This window comes from Squalius cephalus (assembly GCF_949319135.1).
Source record: "Squalius cephalus genome assembly, chromosome: 3".
Lineage (NCBI taxonomy): Eukaryota > Metazoa > Chordata > Actinopteri > Cypriniformes > Leuciscidae > Squalius > Squalius cephalus.
Window position 1 is genome coordinate 9827656 of NC_137124.1, and position 23957 is coordinate 9851612.

At 39.2% G+C, this 23957-nt stretch overlaps 1 protein-coding gene and 1 long non-coding RNA gene across 2 annotated transcripts in view; one reads left to right on the forward strand and one right to left on the reverse strand.

Annotated features, from left to right (window-relative positions):
• Positions 1-2463: 2463 nt before the first annotated feature.
• On the forward strand, positions 2464-13974 carry LOC307156399. The gene is made up of 3 exons (XR_013820705.1): positions 2464-2521; positions 3327-3473; positions 13773-13974. It is a non-coding gene; the product is annotated as an uncharacterized lncRNA (long non-coding RNA).
• The window catches only part of efnb3b (ephrin-B3b), an 84719-nt gene continuing 68075 nt past the window's right edge, over positions 7314-23957 (reverse strand). The window contains exons 3-5 of the mRNA XM_079867723.1: positions 15409-15501; positions 14149-14217; positions 7314-9161 (exon numbers count right to left, since the gene is read on the reverse strand). Of these exons, the coding sequence (XP_079723849.1) occupies positions 8740-9161; positions 14149-14217; positions 15409-15501 (584 nt within the window). The 3' untranslated portion in view covers positions 7314-8739. The remainder of the gene's footprint in view (positions 9162-14148; positions 14218-15408; positions 15502-23957) is intronic.

Genomic DNA, 23957 nt, shown 5'->3' on the forward strand with positions numbered 1-23957 from the left:
ATTCAAAACAATACGAGTGACGCATCTTGTGTTATTCTATAGTCTTTGGTAATAACTAGGTACTAAACCTGAATCCTTACTAAACCTAACCTTAACCCCTGTAGTTACCTTATATTACCTGTACTTTCTCAGGTAAGTACACTGTAAGTACACGCAAGTTCACATAAAGTGCAACCAAAGTAAGTGTTCATGCTGCCTTAAAATGTTAAGTCAACTCAACTCAAATATCCAAGTTGTCAATTAGCACGAATTCACATTTTAAGTTGACTTAACTTAAGATTTTAAGGCAGCACAAACACTAGTTGAAACAACTCTTTTTTTTCTTTTTTTTTTACAGTGTACCTGAGCTCCAGGAACGCTTTAGACTGTAACCAGTTTTAAATTACTGCTTGGCAAGATTATAAAAATGCTAAATAATAGCCTAGAGCCATGTCTAACTTGTAGCTATTAGCCTAAACACCAGCCTTAGTGACATCAGACGAAAAGGAAAGACGTTTAGAGACAGAGCAAGACTTTTACTTATTTTGAACCACTGATCACTGAGTACACGTTGTTCCAAAGAAGACCAGACACTTGAGGTAAAAGGACAATTTTGATTTCTCCTCGACTCGAATAACAAAAGAAACCAAAAGTATCAAAGATGAAAGAAACACTCTAGATACAACGTGAATGAATGATGGATGAGATCATGGGACCACCATGCAATTTTCTGTGTGAATATCCAAGGGCAAACGATTACCCATAACTCCCGGCGATGTTTCCGGATGCTATCATATAGATCTGAGGGGTTTGCGAAAGTAAAGTGGTAGAGAGAACATGAGACTGTGTGGGTGTATGAACTGTATTGTGTCGGATACTCAGCTGGTATCATTTTGTGTCGTGTTAATAAATTAATCATCTGAAATGAACACCCTCTAACGACTCTCTCTCTCTCTCTCTCTCTCTCTCTCTCTCTCTCTCTCTCTCTCTCTCTCCAGTTCTGTTGCTTTATCAGCGTCATTTTTGCCAGCCCAGCTGCACTTGTCATCGGCCCCATTATTAACTGTACCAGTTTGTTTTTCTCTCTCCTACAACATAAAAAATGCAAGGCTTTATCGAGAGAGGGAGGAGAACATGTCGAAAGAAGGAGAAGAAAGAGAGAGGGAGGAGAACATGTCGAAAGAAGGAGAAGAAAGGAGTGTGAGAGAGAGAGAGAATGCCGCTGTCAGAGATCAGAGCTGTGGTGGCTGAGACCGAAGCAGAGATTAAGCAGAGGGGTTCCTGGTGACGACTTAAAGGCCCGTCTTTTCATCAGTCGCTTCCAGTCCACGCTACCTACAGGTGCAATCAGAGACACTTGACTTTCAGCCCTCACCTTTCCTCACCTCAGCCTTTAGAAAGGAAAACCGAAGGGGAGGTGGCCTGTACTTCATCCTTCCCTTTCCTCTTGTTTCTCTCTATCGCTCATTTTGCGCATTTGATATGCAGATGACCGGCCGGCTATTCAAATGGCCAAATTGCAGGCGGCTAGGAAACCATATCTCGCTCTCTCTGACCTTCAGGAGGGTCCCCATAGCAACGCCGTCTTAAGGCTCCCGTGGCGACATTCAAGTCAAGCGCGCCGGTCTTCTGGATTTTTAGCCTTGCCGCCAAAACCTGTTCAAATCTGATTATAGAGGATTATCTCCTAATTGATTTCACTCCAGGCCAAGTTTGAGGTTTTTTTTTCTTCTTTTCTTTAATAACACAACTGAAACTGTGCTCTACTTCACAGAAAAGCACAGCTGTTGGCAGGAAGAAAGCATCATGTGTATTAATTCATGTTAGGTGTATTAAAAAGACTACAAGCATATGTTTGTAAGTTTGACAGACAGACCAACCCAAATATAAGTATACATAATTATACAAGGCAAAGACCTATATGTGTAGTGTGTAGTAGAATTTATAAATTATATGTGTAAACATTTTTTTTAATTATAATGGTTTGTGTAAAAGATTGACTGCAGTTATGAAATTGCAGATCAAAAGTCTGAGAATTAGCACCGTGCTGGGCCTGTGATGATAACTTTCAAATCTAATGCTTTAATGGCTATGATCCTCAGAAACTGCAAATAAAAAAATCCATTCAACAGAGGTATTACAGCATTGATATTATTATCTGAGACATTGGCCTTCCTTGACAATATTTAGTATAGATCAAAAAGGATCAAGTGTCGCGCGCCAAATAAAATGACGCCATCAAAACAACCAGCTATCATTCACCTGTCATTGTCCTTGTGAAACACAGGAGATAATATTTATCTCACGGACCACAGTACTCTACTCACATTAATGGGGCACTGATGTTCTTGTGAGATCACGATGTCCTAGTACTTTGACTCGAGGCGCAGCACAATGAATGAACATCAGATTTTGCACCAGATTTGGGAGAAAGACTAACGGCTAACTTGGATCACGTGTGCCTTGATAACCAATCACATTACAGCCTCGTTCAGAGTAATCATCCCTGTCGCGGAGGACATTGAAAGGAAATTCAACACAGGTGATTCATGTTTCTTAAATATATTAAAATATAGAACTTTAATACAGGTGCGTTTGAATTGAGCAGACCGATCTTGTAGTCTACAAATTCTTTTGGTGAGATTTCAAACTGATTTTGCTTTTTTTTTTTTTTTTTTAAGTGTATGCTATGTTGTTGCAGTAGGTTGTAAGGCCGCAGGTTGAGAATCACTTACATAAATGTCGATGCATTCATTAAATAACTATTAAACTGAATAAGATGTCTAATTGGGAAAAAAAAAAATCAAATTAAAACTGTATCAAAGTTTAATTTTATTTAAAAAAAATCATTTTCTCTAAATAATATGGTTATGAAATTCAATAGCCTATCTTTCAATGAAAGCTTAGCTTTATTTGGTGTTTTTCCTTTTTGTGGATTTATATGTAGCATGTTTTAGAGTTTAGCACATAATTAATATTAGTTAGAATAATCCTGTGTGTTCAACTGGAAAAAAAGTAACCACTTAGAGACAGCAATGAGATAAAATGAGCTCAAACCTTTCTTGTTAAATTCTTCTTTGAAACCTATTCATCTGAGCTATGCAATCCACATTAATTTTATCACTCAGCTGACTGTTTGTCAGCAATTGCCATTTTATAACCAAAGAAAACATTGAGAAATTATAAGTTGAGAAATTCCCTGAGCAAACACTGGGCAATTAAACATTCCTCTGGGTCATTAATAGCATACAAGTTCATTTTAGAAAAATGATTACACAATAAAAGATGACCGCAGAAGCCTATAAGGACATTTTTAAATGTTTTTCTTTCTCTCCCTTGTGATCCAGAACCTTCCCTTTCGCACCTAAATCATGTTACACCAATGAGAGGATTGGGGCACGACATAAGCATTCCCAGGCCAATAATACGGTCCTCGCCTCAGCATCACCTGTAACTGCGCGCCAACCTCGCGGGGACAATCACTACCAGATTTCGTGAGTTTTCATAAATATGAAATTGTTGCCAGAAGGCAGTGGTTGCTTTGGCAACTGAATGGTTTTTCGAAAAGCATACAGAAGGATCTAAAGGATAGCAATAAAAGAGAAAGACAGATACAGTCTTAAATAAATAATATGAGAAAATATATTTCTGTGTGCTTAAAGAACACTTTCATTGCTCTACTGGCAACGGATGGTGACTGTAAAAGCCAGTGTTTTACTTTATAGAAAATGAAATACCAGGACTGATGGTAGTGTGGAAAGAAAAATGAAGGGCTTTAAAGAGATAGTTCACCCAAAAATGACAATTCGGTCATTATTTATTCACCCTCATGTCGTTCCAAACCCATAAGACTTTCGTTCATCTTCGAAACACAAATGAAGATCTTTTTGATGAAATCTGAGAGGTTTCTGTCCCTCCATTGACAGCTACGCAACTGACACTTTGACGCTTGAAAAAGTTCATAAAGAGACTTGTATTCACATCTAAACATTGGTCAGCGAACATAAACAGAAGCTCAACCGAACCTGCTTACCAAACCTGAAAACAAACCTCATTGGTTCTTGAGGAAACTCAAACGTGATGCGTAACACGAGAATGAACCTCATTGGTTCTCGCACGTCAAGTGAACATGCTTGAGCTTCAGTTTACCACAACTGATGTGTGAGTTGATGAATGTTTATATGCGAATAAAAGCCTAAATTCAATCTGTTCATCATATTAAGCGATCGAGTGTCTTCAGAACATTTGGACTAAACTGCTCAATTCATATGGATTAGTTTTACTAACTTTTTAAAGCGTCAAAGTGTCAGTTGTGTAGCTGTCAATGGCGGGACAGAAAGCCCTCAGATTTCATCAAAAAGATCTTCATTTGTGTTCTGAAGATGAACGAAAGTCTTAATTTTCATTTTTGGGTAAACTATCCTTTAAATTGTTCTCATGTTCAGTGCATTTCCACAAAACTCAATGCATACAAACACGAGCACAGTAAAGAAAATCCAAGAATGCATTGTAAAGATTTTTTTTGTGTTTTTTAATCAACATTTCTTCAAAGGAATGTATTAGTTGTTTAACCCTTTTAAAGGCATGTATGCAGGAGGGAAAACAAGAGAGGGGTCGTGAGGGGGGGGGGGGGGGGGGGGGAGATGGAGGAATGGACACAGAAAAGAAAACATCACACACAAATATGGTGTTTTACAAACGTCTGAACACATCACTGGAGAGGAATGGAGCTCTTTAAAGTGGCCGCCACCCGCTGGCTATTGGCACAGAGAAACACGTACACACAACTGAAGCGTTCTCTAAAAAAATACACACTTTGTGGTTCCGTCCCCGCTTGTGTCTGCGTACAGAATACTGGTTCCAGCGTTCGTGGCGAAAGCAAGTGCACAAAGAACCGCTCGATGTGAAAGACAGAAGATGGACCTTTCTGGGGCCAGATGTTCGATAAACGAGACCTAAAAAAGGGAGGATGGTGAGCAGAGAGAGTTCGTGTCTCCTCATGTGTCCTCGAACGTTCCCCTTCCACGTCGGTCCGTCTTCGAACGATGTCCACGTGTGTTTCGGACATATACGCACACCTGCACGCACACACACGTATCCAAGTCCATGTGCACAGGGGCAGAGACATGGCTTACGCTGATTGTTTTAGTAAATGCAACAGAATTCGAACAGAAACCGAACGCTTAAATATGTATGAAACAGCTCACGAATACGACAGCGCCGAACAAATGAAACACCTCCACATTTTAGGCAACTTGATATTGAAGTAACAAAATCCAAATTTGCGTGTAAGAAGAAAACATCAATGTGACAGGAAAACAATGTCGTCTTTTTTTTTTTTCTCACAGTCTTGATGCACCAGAGTGATACAAAACTAAATGCTTTTTGAGAGACAAATATTGAAGCTTTCTAGGCAGATTGAAAACAGTAACAGATTGTTCAAGTCCCAACGTCACAAATCACATCTGCAAAATAAGACCCCTAACATATTTGGGTATGAATGGCTTGTTATTATGTGCGTGTGTGCGGTGTATTTCTTAGCGATAACATTCTTTTACACGCATACAAAACACACTGTGACAATGGCAGTGAAAAAGAACACAATTTGTACTCCTAAGGCCAGAAACATATTCTAACGCAAGTATGCAAACACGGATGCTAATGCCTGGTCAACACATTGAACAAACGTGAAGAAAGTTTAGCTGTTTTCAGACTAGCACACTAGCTTACTACTCTTACTATGGAGCCCTGCTCATTACATGCAAAACAAGTGGCAGTGAATTTAGAATTTCTTCCTATGACTTATTCATTTTGAGGCCATGTTTTATTAATTTGCATCATTTTTAATGAAATTGTGGTCACAATATTAATAAGATATTTTGTTTTCCCCCCTGCATGTCATTCCATATAGCTCATTTTTCTCTGCTAATTAGCTAAAGCTAGAAAAAGTCTGCACTCATAATAGTAGCTTATTAGTATGCCATTTTGAATTTCAGAAGAAATAGTACATACTATATGATATAACTAGCCTAGTGAGATTGGCTGCGTCCGAAATCGCATACTCTCTTGAATAGGTACTTATTTTGAATAAGTAATTATTTCACAGCCGCTAAAAAAGTAAGTTCTAGCATGAGTGTTGGTAGTATGAATGTAATCTGGATGTACTACATTCACTATGTTGTCATTATCATGTGACCTACGTTGCGTACCAGTTGCGTTTCATAAACATATTCACTCGCTTCACTGCCATTCATAAATCCTCTCCTGTGGCCTCATGGGATAGTAAAGTGAAGTAGGTCATCGGTGAACTTTTTGCCCACTCTTTTACGAGTACTGTGAATTCTGACATACTTCTTTGGTCACATACTGTTTTTCATCTACTATATAGAAGGGAAGTATGCAATTTCGGATGCAGCCATTGTTTCCCAAACTATTGATCTGCCGTGACAGAGAAAACTGAACGTAGAAGACAGTTTATGCTAATACTTGCTATAGCGCCCACATTGGCCACATTGAGAATGCAATTGAATTCTGGCACATTTAAAATCACTTAGTAATTGAGTTCTGACACATTTCGTGATGCAGCGACGTGCTAGGAGCGTTTGCATTCACATACTTGCATAGAGTATGTTGCAGGCCTAAGAGAGATTTTCATTGGCACTAACTGAGATAAACACACAGCTAGTTACAAAGCTGCAATGATTGTGTGTGTGTGAGAGAGAGAAAGGCAAAGAGAGGAGAGAAAGAGAATGCGAACGAACAATGCTAATCATGGCGTTTGTTGGGGTAACCAGCATATACGCCCAATCAGAATGGCTTTTGATTGAGATTTGGAGGTGTGCGTGTATGTGTGTGTGTGTGTGTGTGTGTGTGTGTGTGTGTGTGTGTGTGTGTGTGTGTGTGTGTGTGTGTGTGTGTGTGATGAAAATCTCTTTACAAGAGCTTTTCTGTGTGCCATGGCCATTGAGTCGATCTCCGAGTGTGTGTGTGTGTGTGTGTGTGTGTGTGTGTGTGTGTGTGTGTCCGAACACGTCTACATTAAATTGAGACGAGCCCGCAGATACTCAAGAATTTGAAACGAGTCTAGAAATATTTCCACTTCACTTCATGTGAACAAAAAAGAGCACTGTGTGTCTGTAAAAGAGTAATTCTGTGTGTCCATCTATCCTGTTGTCCATCTGAGAGAATGAGTTCCTTTCTTCCCCTCATCTGTCTCTTTGTACCTCAGAAGACCACTGCGCCCAGATCTGCCTCTTCCACAGTTTCAGACGAGTTTAATAAAAACCTCTCTCTCTCTTTCCTCCTGTAAGCATCTTTAAACTTTTCTTCTCTTCCTCCACCTCCACCTCCCCTATTTTTTTCTTTTAATGTGATTCTTCCATAGTTTCACAGTCGTTCTAGAAGTTTCCTCGCTCGTGCGTTTGCTTTCCCAACAGGCGGTGTTCGCATTCTTTTCTTTTTATTTCACCCCCCTTCCAATTCTTGCCTCCTCTCTGTTTTTTTTCCCTTATTTCCAAGCGTCTTTAAAAATAATAATAAAAAAAGCGTTCTCGGATTGTTCTACCTCAACACATTCACAAACGAGGTCTAGCTTCAAAACTACATCAGAGTACAAGGAGCTATAAAAATATATGTGTAGAACGGAGGAGACTCCTGGGAAAGAGGAAAACGAGGGGGAACCAAACAAACTTGGTGTCTGCAACACAATGAAAAGCATTAAATTAATTTACAACTCAAAAAGGGAAAGAAACAAGGTCAGCATGTCATAAAAAAAATAGGAAAACAAAAATTAGGCCTAGCAAACTGTAACTTTACATGGAAAAAAAAAATTCTAAAAATTATTTTACGGAGTATTCATATATAATTATAATCTATGTGTTGAAAGCGATAAAAAAACTTTTTTGATGTTCGCTCATATTTTTGTGTTTTGGTTTTGAAACAGTCTAACAAACACACGCGCCCTTGCTCACGCTAACACTGTACTCAATCACACACTCATCCACGCACAAAAACACTTGCGAGTTGTATTGAAGCCCGCCGGTCGCAGCGTGTGCGACTGCAGTGTTGGAATATTTATCCTACACACTCACAAAATACACACGTTATTAAAATATACAAGATTCTCCACGCCACTACAACTCCACCAATCAAACACATGGGTCCTAGATCACGTGACTGCAGCCCTGTGTGACGATTGGCTGAATTAATGGCCCCTCCCCCATCACGAAGGAGTTTAATACAAACTAGATTGCTATTTGTGAGTAGATGTAGCATTCGAAGTCAGAGTTCACGTGTTGTCTTTGTAGGTTTGGACAAGTTTTCCTTTTCTTTTTTTCTTTTTTGTGTTTTTATAGTCTGTTTTTTGCAAGTACATCAGGAAAAGTTTTGATGCTTGTGCTCCAGAACGCCTCCCACAAAAGGAGTCTATGTTTTTTCAGTTGGTCTGAATCACTCCAGGAGGTTTTCTCTAGCTTTAAGAACTTTTCCCCATGTGGGACGTTAGAGAGAGGGAGGCCCTCACAACAGGACATCCTCTCTCTCTCAACAAAAGGCCGAAGTTGGGGGGAGTGACGAGGAATGATAACACACACAGACACACTCCACCAGGAATGGTTAGTGTGTCGGAGAAATGCGTGTGAAGGTAAAAGGATCTACGGGGATGCAGAATCTGGGGGGCGGGGCTTGTGGGGCGTGGTTTAGGTAGTCGTTTAAGGTGGGTGTGGTCTTGGCGGATGTTGTCGGTAAGGTCGTCTCCGGTTCTCATACTTTATAGTAGATGTTGGCAGGACTCTGAGGAGGCATCTCCTGTACGATGTAGACCGGATGGCCGTAGTCCCCGCTCACTTTCTCGTAGTGCGGGCAGTAGGCGGAGTCAGAAGTCCGCAGCGGGATGATGATGTCGCTAGGCTCGGAGCCGTTGTTGTTGCCGCCTCCTACGCCCCCACCGCAGCCCCGCTTGGGCGAGGTCAGGGAGGACAGGGAGAGCGGAGGGTGGTGCGATTCTGAATGCTTGGCATGTCGGCGCCGGTAGCACACCACGCAGATCACGGCGGTCACGAGCAGGAGGAAAGCCGAACCGCCGGCCGCACCTGCGATAACAGCGATGTTGGAGGGAGGGAGGGGGCCGTTTTCTCCACCGGGACTTCTGGGAGGAATTCTGGGATGTGTGTTGTTTCCAGCACCTGCAAAACAAAGTGAAGAATTTGATCAATTCCAGATATATAGGGCCCTATTTTAACGATTTAAGCGCATGGTCTAAGTGCACTTATCCGAATCCACTTTTGCTAGTTTAATGATGGGGAAAATGGTCGGCGCGCCCAGTGCATGGTCTAAAAGGGTTGTCCCTATTCTCTTAATGAGTAATTGGTGTGTTTTGGGCTTTACATGCAATAAACCAATCAGAGTCTCATCTCCTATTCCCTTTAAAAGCCAGTTGCGCTCGCGCCATGGCAGATTCGCTATTTACATGGTGGAATTTGCAGCAGAAAGACTGAACGCTTCTCTAGCGAGGAAATGGATCTGCTCGTGCTCGAGGTGAAAGCGCTTGAGCAGACCATCGACGGGACAAAGTGTATGCGCGTTGTGGATCCGCCTACAGGCGCATATTACTAACGCGCTCTTTAAATAACAAAAACATTTTTGCGCCATTGACTTTAGACCAAGTTTTTATTGGTCAATGGCGCAGTCTATTTCTGTTGCCTCAAAATATCAACGTGCCAACAATGCGCCAGAACACACCTTGTTTTCAGACCAGCACACCCATGAACGCACAAATGCATTTGCTATTCAAACAACGTGGCACAGGACATGAAAATGATAACTGCGTCAGGCTGAAACTAGCAAAAAACACTTACGTCGTGCCAGGCACCGTTTTTTGTGCTGGGTGTATTATAGAGACACTCCATATATATATGTGACCTGCTCCATCATTTTGAATCATTATGACTCAGTAATAAATTATTTAGAGATATAATAATTTATGTTATCTGTCATTTATGGGCTGTCATAAAAACTTCTCTTTCGCTTAAAGCATTTTTGAATAGAGGTTAGAGATTTATTCTAACAGACTACCATCCAAATTAATACTTTCACTCAACAAGGACGCATTAAATTGATCAAAAGTGACAGTAAAGACTTTTATGCTGTTACAAAAGATTTCTATTTCAACTAAATGCTGTTCTTTTGAACTTTTCGGAACTTTTTTTTTTTAAACTTACATGGTTTCTATTCAACGGTAGTATACATTGCTAACAGGTAAAAAATAAGTAAAAATAAAATGCATATATTTAATATTTAGGATTTTATTGATAAGCATTTTTTAGCTAACTAACAAGCTATGGACACTGAATTAGTTTCAGCAATGCAGCAATCTGTCACACCACATTTAAGTGACAAAACAACATTTATGCTCTGAATATCATAATTAAAAAGGGCAGTTTGAAAAGAACAGATCAAAAATGACCTATTTTCATGCAACTTCAAGCAAAATGATGGAAGTCACATATTGCTGTAAATTGACGGCCCTTGGCTAAGCATAGTTTTCTGAAGTTCAGTGCTTTTTGTCAGGGAAACTTTCTGGATCGCATTTGGTGATGACACCCATTAGTGAGATGACCACCTTTAACTTGTTCCCGTATTGGAGTGTGGACTCAGAGAAGTGCCCTCTGACACTTACATGAGTATTAGTCTGATGTAGCGGGTTCATTAGCGCAGCCACATCCTGCCCTCTGGCATCGCCTATCTCCCTCTTCCTCGCCATCTGATGGGCTAGTTAATGACTTTAACCAATCAAATGGAACAAATTAAACGGGACCAGTCATCTAACCCCTTGATTGGCTTGTTCATGTCCTTAACAGATCAGACTGAACCAATTAGAGCCCTCCGTGTTCACTCAAACTGTCAGAAATCTGAATAAAGTTGTTGTAATAAAGGATGTTGTAAAGTACTGGACTTTTCTCTGAACTCGCTGACCAGTGACTCAGATCACAGTGAGTCAAGGTGGATTGGGTTTCCGCAAACATGCGCGTTTTGGCATGTGTAAACCGGTGGTCAGCCGCTGTGGTCTGGCAATGGAGACGTGAACCACAATCATCAGACCGTTGAGTTGAAAAAATGTGTATTTGGATACAGCATTAAGTCCTGTTCACATCAAGTACGAAATGCAGAAGTGACACAAATGGCAGACAAAAGGTCTATTCACATGGAGAGTAAACTGGAAAAACCTCCCATAAGCAGGCAAAGTTTATAGAACTTTAGTTTCATAGAAGTGCTCCGTTTTTTAATTCAAAGTTGTTGTTTTTTTTAGTGAATAACCATGCTGAATATTTCCTCTGTGTGAATAGGCCTTTACAGTACTTGCAGACGAGACTTCACCATGAATTATTCTTAATACAGCAACGTTTTTTTGCTGCTGAAAGTTGTTTATCGTTACAATTTTTTTTGCCCTAAAAGCTGTTAAACACTCAGAGGACACACCAGGGAGCAGCAGCTCTAAATGTTCTCTTAAAAAACATAATAAATAACCTTTTTTTTCTACACATGGAAACATGAGCTGTGCTTTATGTGCTGCAGCTTTACACATCGAGTATTTAGCCTCTTCTATGAACAACAGCTGAGAGAGCATTTTAATAGATGTGGGATCTATGAGGCTATATTAGTCATTTATCTTTACATAACGGGATTATGGCGTGTGGGAGGCATTTCGCAGGGGAAATGAAAGCCAATCTAAACGCTGTGGCTTGATTGGGCTCTTTAAGATGAAGAACCTGAGCGAGTACAAAACCTCACAATAGAGATGTGCTAGATAACCACCACATGGTCATTCTCAAAGGTCAACTGGCTTACTATATAAAGACTTTATTGCTTGGTTTCAAAGACGAGGCGAAAGCCTAGTCCAGACTAAAATGCATGTTTGAGCTGTTTTAACTGAAAGCAACTTGCACTGACATATCTTAAAATATACCAGAGCCTTTGTTTTGTCTCAAGGTGCACATCAGGAATGTTTTTTTAAGGAACATTTATAAAACTACTTAAATGGCCTCGTCCTGGCTTAGTCTAAGCCCTGTCAGTGAAACCAGGCCTATAGGGTATTTAAAAAAGTTCTGTAAAAAAAACCTGTAGGAGTTTCTTTCTTTTGTAAGTCCAAGCTGCTGTTTTGACACACAGGCTGTCAAGCTTCAACATGGAAAAAACGCTAAATGAATGTAAACATATGACTTGGGAGGTATTCTGAAGACATATGATAGCTTTGAGCTTTAATTTAAGGGATTTTTGCAATGAAAATCTTGCCCTCCATCGCCACATCATGTTTGGTTGCAATTTGGTGACATCAAATTAGCTTGAAATGGCAAATGAAATTAATTTTCTTAGAATAAATACTTCTGGCTTCTTGATTGCAACATTTGAAACATGCATTTGCTGGAAAGCTGCTTTGAAACAATATTTACTGTATTGTGAAAAGTTTTTAAATTAATTGAAATTGTGGAGTTCACTCAAATCATTTGTATGGCTTCAACAGACAAGAAATGTTGGAGTTGTTTGGACTATTTTCATGTTATTTTTGACAGCCAGCCCGTAGTCATTGTATACTTTTAGTGTATGTATGTTTAGTAATTGACAGTTTGAAGATTCATTAAAAAAAATTACATTTTGTGTTTCACATAATAAAGAATTGTTATTTTGGTGGTGAACTGTTCCTTTACGAAGGTGCACTATAGCTCACGGGCAATGGGAAACACAGATTGGAAAGGTACAACCGGTTTGATTACACACACACTTTAAATACAAGACATGGAACAAATGTCCATTGTGCTAAGTTAGCTGGACATGGCTGATGTTTCAGTGCGTGTATATGTGTGTGTGCAGTTGTGATCTCTACGGGAGACAATGAGAGCCCCTGCTGAGTGAGGGAATGGCCGGAAATACAGGGATCTGTTTGCAGGCGCTCTCAATTGGCCCATCATTATTCTTGACACAATTCCCTCGTTTTCTCTCTCCATCCCTCACTCCTTTCCTCCACCTCCACCTTCACTCCATGTCTTTATGACTGTCCGTGTTATTTGTGCTCGTAATGACCTGCAGCCCCCAAACCCACCTATACACTCCACCACTCCAACTGATGATAGATAGATAGATAGACAGACAAACAGACAGACAGACAGATATATAGATAGATAGATAGATAGATAGATAGATAGATAGATAGATAGAATGACAGAGAGATAGATAGATAGATAGATAGAATGACAGAGAGAGATAGATAGATAGATAGAAAGAATGACAGAGAGATAGATAGATAGATAGATAGATAGATAGATAGATAGATAGATAGATAGAATGACAGATAGATAGATAGATAGATAGATAGATAGATAGATAGATAGATAGATAGATAGATAGATAGAATGACAAAGTGATAGATAGATAGAATGACAGATAGAGAGATAGATAGATAGATAGAATGACAGAGAGAGATAGAGAGATAGATAGATAGAATGACAGAGCGATAGATAGATAGATAGATAGATAGAATGACAGAACGATAGATACACAGAGAGATAGATAGATAGATAGATAGATAGATAGATAGATAGATAGAATGACACACAATCTCTCCCTCTTATTTTGTGTCTGTATATCGAAACGAAAAAACAGAATAAGACACGAGTCACCATTCTTGTGCTCCCAAATGTCATACGAGTGCAAACAAAGAGTGTGAGTAATTTTCTCATTCTATCATCATACACTAATCATCCTCCTCTCCCTCCCATTTTCTGTGTCTTTCTTCCTCTCAGGACCAACTAAACCCGGACCGCTAAACTAATGGCATTAATACGTCTCCGAAACGATCGCTCTCTCTCCTCCTCTCATCCTTTATCCTTCCCTGAGCGGCCATTACCTCCACCGCATTCTGCCTCCGGTTTACAGCTCGGGCCTCCGTGGAAGAGCAGAACAGTGGAAAACAGGGGGAAAATGAGGGAATGTGAGGAGGAGAGAACAAACAGAAGGGTGGAATATATCAAAAAGAACCCGAGCGCCAAGACGCCTGTTTCTCTCTATCCATCTGTCGCTTCCTTCCCTTGTTCCTTTGGTTAGTTCTGTTCTTTTATTAATGTTGTGTCTGTTTGGGATGAGCCGTATCCTCATGATACCAAAGGCAGCTGTGTTTACCTGGATTTGGGTTGTTGATTCGGCCCGCGGGGTCAGGCTTGGGAGATTTGGCCGGCAGACCATATTGACCTATGGACAAACCATTGAGAAAGAGTTTAGTAATAATAATGATTCAGAAATTGTAGTAGCATTTCACAGTATTACTGTTATTACTGTATTTTTGATCAAATAAATGCAGCCTTGGTGAGCATAAGAAACTTCTTTCAAAAAATTTAAATTATTATCAACTCTATTCAGTACTGAGCAAGTTGACACTAATTCATATGCAAAGATGTTTACCAATCATCAAGACGGCTATTTGCATAAGTCTTAAAGGTACAGTAGCGAAGGCAACCTGATTATTTCTAAAGGTCATAGAGAGGGTCCAGAAGGTCCTGTGAATCTAAATGACAAACTTTAGGGAAGATAATAAATAATGAAAAGTGCAGAGTGTGGTCGCTTTAAGATGTTTCACACCCTAATGTTGCTGTTGAGGGGCTACCACTGAGGTTACAAACACTTTAGACAGCAGACAGACATTTCACACACACACACACACACACACACAGAGAGAGAGAGTCATCTCTGAGCTTATGGCGAGCTGTCACACTTGTCAAAATGCCATGACAGTCTGTGTGTGTGCAGGCACATCTCATCTGATATCTCCAACCGAAACGGCTTTTATTTAGATGACAAACAAAACAGACGTGACCTTTCAGCCACGAAGCAGATAACAACTACAGTGAGAGAGCAAGAGTGAAAAAGAGAAACAGAACGGGATATTTAAAGAAAGTCAAAAATGTTTTTTTTTGGGGGGGGGATAGGGGGGGGGGATAGGATTTATAACCAAAGATGGAGACAGGAAAAAATAAATAATAAAAAAGAAAAACAATAAAATGTTTCATAGCTATGTTGAATCCTCTTTCATTCAACAGTGCAGTGTGATAGGCATGACTGATAAATAACAATAAACACACTCTAAAGTTTAAACTAAACAGACACGAGAGTGTGTGTGTGGTGTACAGTTACGCCTCATGGAGTTGTGTCCACAGTCTGTTGGGATTCACTTACCGCTGTTGTTCTGAGTTTAATAATAAAAACTAACAAGGGTACGACAGAGTTTGTGTTTGTGTGTAAACAACAGCTATTGGTCACGAGCGTGGTCATCTGTGCCACTGAGAGAAACGCAAATCCAGCATCCGTAACTGTTTCAGGCGAACAACCCCCTGGCTTTGTCTGCCGATACGCTCCCAAGAGTGTGTGTGTGTGTGTGTTACTCACTCTGTCCCACTTTCAGCACCACCTTCATGCCCCGTGTAGCACAAACTCCTCCTCTCATGCTCTCCAGCCCCTGACGTGTCCCGTCTGATGTAGCTGTGAAAGAAAAGAAGAGATTGTATTATTTTTATATCAAATGCACAGCAATAAATCAACCAATCAATCTTTTATGACATTTTCTCAAGGAAAAAAATATATAAAATATACACAGAAAGATATATTTTTAAAAAGAGATAAATATTTGAAATGCAACACTGCATTAAATATTTAGCATTGTTTTCATAGATTGTATCTTGAATATATGTCTATTTTTGTCTTTTTTTTACAAGTGTATTTGTGTCTCACTGCACAATAGCAGATTTTTTCACTTTTTTTTAAACCTGTTTTTTTACTTGAAACTAGTAACAAAATCTGTCAGTGCAGACACAATACACTTGTATTAAAGATACGTACATCCTCTGAACACAAGTCTTAATATCTTATGCAGTGTTGCTTCTCAAGTGCGTTTCTCTCATTTTAAAGGGAAACTAAACTATTTAAGATTTTTTTGCAGTCTGAACTGATACTTCCACAAATATATCCAGAGATATTGTGCATATAATGTATAAAATATTTAGCATCAGAACCTACAGTAGTAGTTATTTTGAATTTAAAATGATATTCTCAATCCAAGTTTGAGTAAAAATGTGGCAGTCTTACAAGACAGATGTTAACAATAGCAGGGTTTTTTCCCGTAAAATGAATTTTTGTCCCCGCCAAAGCTTTATTTGGTAATCTAATGTGATATCTGAGATAACTGCTGTACTTGTGATGTCGGCAGGGCAAGCTTTATTTACAAGCTTAAAGGTGCAGTATGTAAGAATGACAACTAGTGGTCGACATAGGTACTGCAGTCGAATTCAAAATATCGGAGATCGTCGTTTCTCCCGCAACTGCTCCTCAGACTGGACGGCGCTCACACGGGTTGCCAGTTTGAGCACACGCAACAGGAACGAGGGCAATGGACAATGAAAATTGGCAACATGCAGTAACACAGACCAAACATTCCAGCCTGGAAACGCACATTTCAAAGTAAAATAACTGGCTGTAGAAGTGTTTTTCAGAGGAACGAGTATGTGGACTTAGCATGTTTCCTCAATATATGCAAACAGATTATGGTATTTTTATGCTTTAGTAGAGTGAAAAAGTTACATACAGCACCTTTAAGGCGTTGTGCTGTGGTTGCATAAAGCACATTTTGGCAAATTGTCGTCTGAGTATTGTATGCACACAGAAAATGTACCCAGTGTTCACTGCACATACAACCTGTATGCTAACAAAAACAGTATGTGTTGTATAGTATGCTGTCGTGAACAGACTCTCAGACACAGATCTGATATTGTAGTAATAGTTCCCACTGACACACATATATTTGATCTAATGTGGATTAACACGTAGAAATGTCACTCTGCATCATGGTGCTGCTCTAATGAGGCCTAATTTCCGGTCCCAGAGGAGGTCATTTAACTTCCTAAAACGCCTTTAACTGCATCCATCACTCACACACACAAACTCGCTCAATCCAGGACTCATTTCACTTCCTCCAGAACGCTGACAAGATTTTGAGAAATTATATTGTGGACCTGCAGTAAAGTGGGCCAGCGATGGCCGGTCCTGATGTGGAGTGGGCTACAGGTGATGCTGTGTGAGATGCATGTGGGCTGAAGTGAGCTAAGAGAGGACGATGGCTGGTTACATGTGGGCCAAAGACAGGACAGGACAGCTTGTCCTTGGTAATAAGGTCTGGCCATCTTAAATGAGAGAGAGAGAAATAATGACCTGATGTAAGTGAGAGTGCCAGATCTTATTTACTGAAGGATGGAGTGTGAGAGAGAGAGAGAGAGAGAGAGAGAGAGAGAGAGAGAGAGAGAGAGAGAGAAAATGAAATGGAGGTCAGACACACCTCTGTCCTTCATGTGAATAATATTTTAGTGTCTTCTGATTCATTCATTTATTTGACTTTTTGAACAATTTTGTCTGTTTCTGAAATAAATAACCCTGGGCAGTAAAATAACATTCCTACCAATGACTGATGGAGGGTGTGAAAAAAAAGAGACCTTCACACTTTCATCTCGTGCTTTCAGCCTCATCGAAAGATGGTCAAGGTTAACTGTAACCCTAAAACATCTAGATATTCTGAGACATTCTGTAAGATGGAGAGAGAGAGAGAGAGAGAGACACTGATGCTCTGTGACAAGCTGTTGCTGATGTGATTGAGAATAGAGATGATAGGAGGTGATGGAAAGACCAAATGTGTGAGCGGACAACAGAAAAGAAAGAGTGGAAAGAGAGAGGGAATGTGAATGTAAAGGTGAGGTACTGAAAGGTCTAGGAGCAGAGAAAAAGAAAAGAGGAGAAACAAAAGACAAACAAGAACAATACTTGTAAGTAGCAAAGCTGAACCTTTGGCAATCCTTTAAAGATAAATGGAGCACAGAGAGAGAGAGATAAAGAGGTAAAAATGGGATGAGAGAGGCTGATGGAAACACGAGGACTAGAGAGGGAGAAAGAAAGAATAGAGACAGGATGAGTAATTGAGACTATGATCGGCAGTGATGGCGGGATGAGGAGAAATGGAGGACGGAGAGGCGAAGGAACACCATTCTCCAAGTCTCATAAAACAGGAACAGACAGAAAGGAAGGGCAGAAGTCATGGAGAAACATCGCAGTCTTTTGTTCTTAATGACTGTGTGTATTTTATTCACATCAGTGTGTGTATTTCTCCACGATGAGAGTGAAACATTTGACAGTAGCAGCTGCATGTCACAAAGATTTCAAGAGAGAGGAACTGATAAAAAGAATGACATGTAAAGGCCAGAAGAGCGATTTATTGAACAAAACAAGGAACAAATGCAGACGAGGAGGCTCTGAGTGTGTGTGTGTGTGTGTGTGTGTGTGTGTGTGTGTGTGTGTGTGTGTGTGCATCTCCCACGCATGTGTTTATGTAAAGGGGTTCTGGGATGCCTCTTGTCGCACTAATGATGGTGATAAAGCGCAAGTCAGTCAGACGTGTGTGTTATGTGTGGGCGTTATCCCACGGCTATTATTGTGGAAGCACATTTGTGTGTGTGTGTGTGTGTGTGTGTGTGTGTGTATTTGTGTTGCATGCATGTTAGATATATTTTTCATGGCAGAGTCTGAATCATCATAAATATTCAAATCTGTGAGTTAAAGGAATATTTGGGAATATTTCTAACCTGTTGAATACCATAGACAAGCATTTTAAACCTCATAAATGAACATGCGTTTAAAAATTACGTTTTCATTTTCTCGCCCTCATTTCATTACATATTTGCATTTGTATTTTTTTCTTCACGTAACATAAAAGAAGAGTGTTCGCAGAGTGTTCACGCTGCTCTTGCTCATACAGTGGAAGTAACAGGTGAAAAATGACCATATCAGCATCATGAAAGTACTCCATATGACTATTTTTAAGTCTTCTGAATCCATAGATTTCGTGTTAAATACATAACATTTTAATACTAATTTAAATATTTGCAGCAAATCCAGTGCTGTTATCGTTAACAAACTAAAACTGTTAAAAATGATTTTTGTTCATTGAAATAAAGCTAAAAGAAAAGAAAATTAAAATATTAGATGAAAACCAAAAGAGGAAGTGCTAAATTAATAAAACTAAAACTGAAATAAATATGCATTAAAGCTAAATATAAATAATGACAAAAGCACAAAGTAAAAAAAAAATTTTTAATGGAAACTGAAAATATAAAATTAAAGCTAATTCAAAATATGAATAACAACATATAATTCTAAAAAGACACACTTGAAATCTCATGAATATTCATGTGTATTGAAATATGGCACATCGAGACGTATCACAACAGCTTTGACATCAGGGATTGATTATAATGTGTCTTGAAACAGTTTTGAATATGCAAATATTTAAATCACACTGATGGGATTTAAGAGCTATGGCAGAAGGTAAGATTTTCAATCAATACTTAAATTAGGATCTTTTCTTCACACAAAGCTATTGAATGTTTCTGTTTCCTCCCGCCCACTTCCATTTAAAACTATTAATAGAGAGAGAGCGAGAGAGAGAGAATCACATTTTTTTGTTGTTGTTTTAAATAGTGATCATGATTCTCCCATGATTCTGAACAGACTAAACAAAATAAGGAGTAATTTAATTTAATTAATTCAATAATTCACCTGAGGTTCTGATAAAATGTTAATTACTGCAGTCCATTTAAAAATGTTTAATTAATCTGAATGAATTACTTTTTTTTAAATCGGTTTGAATGAATGATTCAATGACTTCACATCTTCCATTACTGGATGAATCAGCGTTTTGGACTTGTTTGAGTGTTCGCTGTGATCGTACTTGTCAAAGGTTTATTAGACATAGCCGAATCATTGCCGTTTAGGAATGAGATCATGTATGTGTTTGAACCGAGACAGTGATCTTTTAACGATTAATCACGCAGCTCTAATATAGGCTATATATATATAAACACACTTAAAGCATGTTTCCTCCTTGTTACAGACCGAGGAACGGGTCAAAATGAATGATCTTGGCAATCAGCAACATTTCACAGATGCTGTCCATAGACAATGAGCAGTAAATAACCCCTAATTTTCCATTAAAAGCACCCAAATCTCAAAACATCCATTATTGAGCTGTAAAACGTGAAGTTAGAACTCAGTGTGTGAGTGTGAAATACAATGTGTTTTTTTTTTTCTTTTCTTTTCTTCTTCTCAGTACAGTACTAAACCAAGAGAGATTTGCACTGCTGTCCTCGGCCAACTATTTCCACCTTTGGCTCACACTTCATATTTCCTGAAACTAAATAGGACTCGATAAATCACCAGCAACACATTGGTATGGTTGATTTAAGCCATTAATGAAGCCCTCATAAGCAATTAAGAGAGTGCCGACAGCTAAAGGAGAGAGGGATGGTAGAATTTACCAAAAAATAAGAAAAGAAAAGGTGCTACATTAGACTCAGCGCCGTCACAAAATCATAATGTTTTCCATTTACTTTAAAAGCAGGAGAAACGCCGCAATGTTCGTGCGAGGCACAATTAATGCCGTTATCCACCAAAACAACATCAATTTAAGAAGGAAAATGACTGCTGATGTCGTAATGATGGCACTTCTCTTAATGTTTCTGAGCGTTGTGATTGGTCAGTTTATGACGAGGCACAAGAGACAACGTTTCGCTGTAGACGACTTTCACCCTGACGTGTCTGACAAGACCGCGATGTCATTATAAATAGCTCTGTGTGAGTGTATGATAAAGAGCCGCGTTTGAAAGCCTACAGGCTAACATGAGATTGTGTGTGTGTGTGTGTGCGAGCAGGACAGATTAAGGAGCCTCTTGAGGTATGTATACGAGTATATCACACTGACAGTCTTGGCAATGGTGCATAATTGCAGCTCATAATGTCCCAGATGATCACACACACACAGTAACACTAGAATACAGTCGTCAAATGCAAACATGTTTAAAACATAAATGACATATGAGAGTGTATTTATAATCTACTCCCAAAACACACACACACACACACACACTCAGGCAGGGCCGTAGCAAGGAATTCTGGGCCCCTTGACTGTATATTGAGCTGGGCCTCAAAATGAAAGGACAATACATGTGCTCTAATAAAATTTTCTGATCCCATCAATAATAAAGTATTACAAAACTGAATATTTCTCTTGGGAGAAAACGGATTGAAATATTAAAAAAAGCTCAGTTTGTGAATGAAATATTTAAGGAATGTTGCTGGTTCAATACAAGTTCAGCTCGAGTGACAGCGTTTGTGGTATAATTACCACACACAAATAAATAAATAACTGACTTTGCACGTTGCATTTTACACTACTGTTCAAAAGTTTGGCGTCAGTAAGTGTTTTTTTACTGTAAGAAATAAAAACATTACTTTTAAATAATTTTATTCAAGAAGGACACGTCAAAAGTAACAGTAAATACTTGTGCATTGTTACAAAAATGTATTTCAAATAAATGCACTTTTGTAACTTTCTATTCAAAGAATCCTTAAACCAATGAATCAGCAAAATATTTTAAAAAGGCACAGTTTTTATTTTAGTTTTAGTAATATTTTGAATTGGCTTTTATTTTTATACTTTTTTTTTTTTAATATTAATTTTAGTTTAATTTCTCGTAATTTCATTATGTGCTTTTATCATTTTCTTAATTTTTTTAATACAGCTATTTAGGTTTAATTTATTTTTATTTTATTTTTATTTTTTATTTATTTCCAGTGCTTCAACTATTGCCACGGCAACATTTCTCATTTCTCATTTTCATTTAGTTTCCGTTTTTCCAACTAATATTTATATTTAATTTTTATTTCAGCATAATTTCAAATAACAGAAATGTTTTCAATAGGTTTAGTTTGAGTTAATAATAATAAACCTTGTAGGGACTAGTGGAAATAATGTTTTGTGATCATCAACATTATGGCCGTGTTTACTCCTGGTACTAAGATGCTTTTGGTTGATCGGATCACAAGTGGACGACATTAAATACAGGTGTACACAGCTAAAACTTTTTGAGCTTGTCCACTTTCGACCACTTCCAGAGGTAGTGGAAAACACATTCGACCGGATTGCTTTTGTAATGTGGTTGAATGTGTTCAAACAGCCACAAAAGACCATCTACTCTCCGTCTACTGACCTCATGCGTAACATTATTGGAAGTGGCTAGCCAGACGGGATTTAAACTTTGGCTGAAGACCCAAGTTTGGTTTGAAGTTTGGTTTGGTTTGGTTCTCATCATTCCTGATTTCTAACACACACTCACAGCGTTCGGCTGATCTTGCGGCTGTCAGAGCAGAAACTAAAGCGGATGCTCTCCGTGTGTTTTTCCATTGTCTCCGGTCGTGTTCATGTGTAAATTGCGTGAGCTTATTTTATCCATTAGATTGAAAGATCTGAAAAAGCCCAAACATTTCCCCGGCCATAGACCCTACCCTTGAAGAAATCAGGACAGAAGTAGTTGAAAGTGGACAAAAGAGACGGATTAAAACACCAGGTGTAAACGGGAATGTGTCTCCCTCGTCTACTTGTGATCCGATCAACCAAAACACATCTTAACTCCAGGTTAAGCCCAACTGGTACCAAATACCAAACTCGCAATATTCCTCATATTTTGACATAAAATGCATTGCTGTGGGCTCCTCTGGATCTGAATCATTTCCACCTTTGACCCCATTAGCCACAGCCCTGCATGATCTTTCCTGCATGCTCAATGACATTTTCATTTGTGGCCAGTTATTCACGTTTCTACCCATCGAGACAGATTACGGTCATTTCTTCTCTCGGCCACAGGGCTGCCAGCTTCTTCAGAGGGACCAGACCACAGACACGCAAGGACCACACACACACTCCCTCGTCTACACACACCAAAACACACTCTTACAATCCCAAAGCATGCATGACACCACACGCACAGACAGCGCATGCTTTTCCACGCTGTAAATGTATGCTGTAGTGTGTTGGAGCGGGAGTGCGTGAGGTTAAAGGCTCCAGTGGTCGAGTATGAGACAAGCCTGCTGGAGGCCTGCCAGACAGGCTTATGAACCACTAGAGAGAGTTTAACCTCTGACCTCTTAACCATTCCTTCTCTAATACTGCTCATGCCTCCGCCAGCCCATCAGCCTGTATGAGTAAACACACGACACGAATCAAAACTCCAGCAGAGCAAGTGTCCAAGAGAAGAAAAGCAGCTTACGAGGGCAGGGGTCACAGAGAGGGAGAGATCTGAAAAATCCCTCATCGTTTCTCCAGATAAGGTTGAATTGAGTCTATAAATAAGCGTGTAAACAAATAAAGCATTTGGTGGCTCATGTAATGAGATCAGACAGCTCTAATCCTGTTCAGACTGTAAAATCTGCTGGACTGTAAATCAGCTGTGGGATCTACTGTATGAATATCAACACCATCAACGCTCATAAAGCCTCTAAATGTATTACATAGAATACAAAACAGATTAAATATGAAGAGATGATGGAATATACGCTGTGGTGCAGCGGTACGGCGCAGACACAATGAGCTTTGATCCTGTTCCCTTTCCATCCTTTATATGAACGCTCTTCAAACAGTAGAGTGTTGGTGTTTGCAACGCCAAGGTCATGGGTTCGATTCCCAGGGAAAGCAAGAATTGATAAGAATCTAAATGTGTACCTTGAAATGCAATGTAAGTCACTTTGGATAAAAGCGTATGCCAAATGCATAAATGTAATAATAAATTAAAAACTAATCTAAATATATATGAAACATATGAAAAAAGAACTGGAAAAAGGACAAAATCTGTCTGACTGTGAGATTGTGAACATGGTTTTTGAAACATTAGCAACACATTATTAGCTGTTTGATAACGTAGTCAAGCAAAAGGATAATCATATTAATTACCGTTATGTGTTTGACGTTATAGAGAGCATCGAGCCTGTATAATTCACTCTTCCTCTTCTTCTGAAGAATCAGTTTCTGGTTCAAACATATATGACTGAATTAAACCAGTATTTCCACT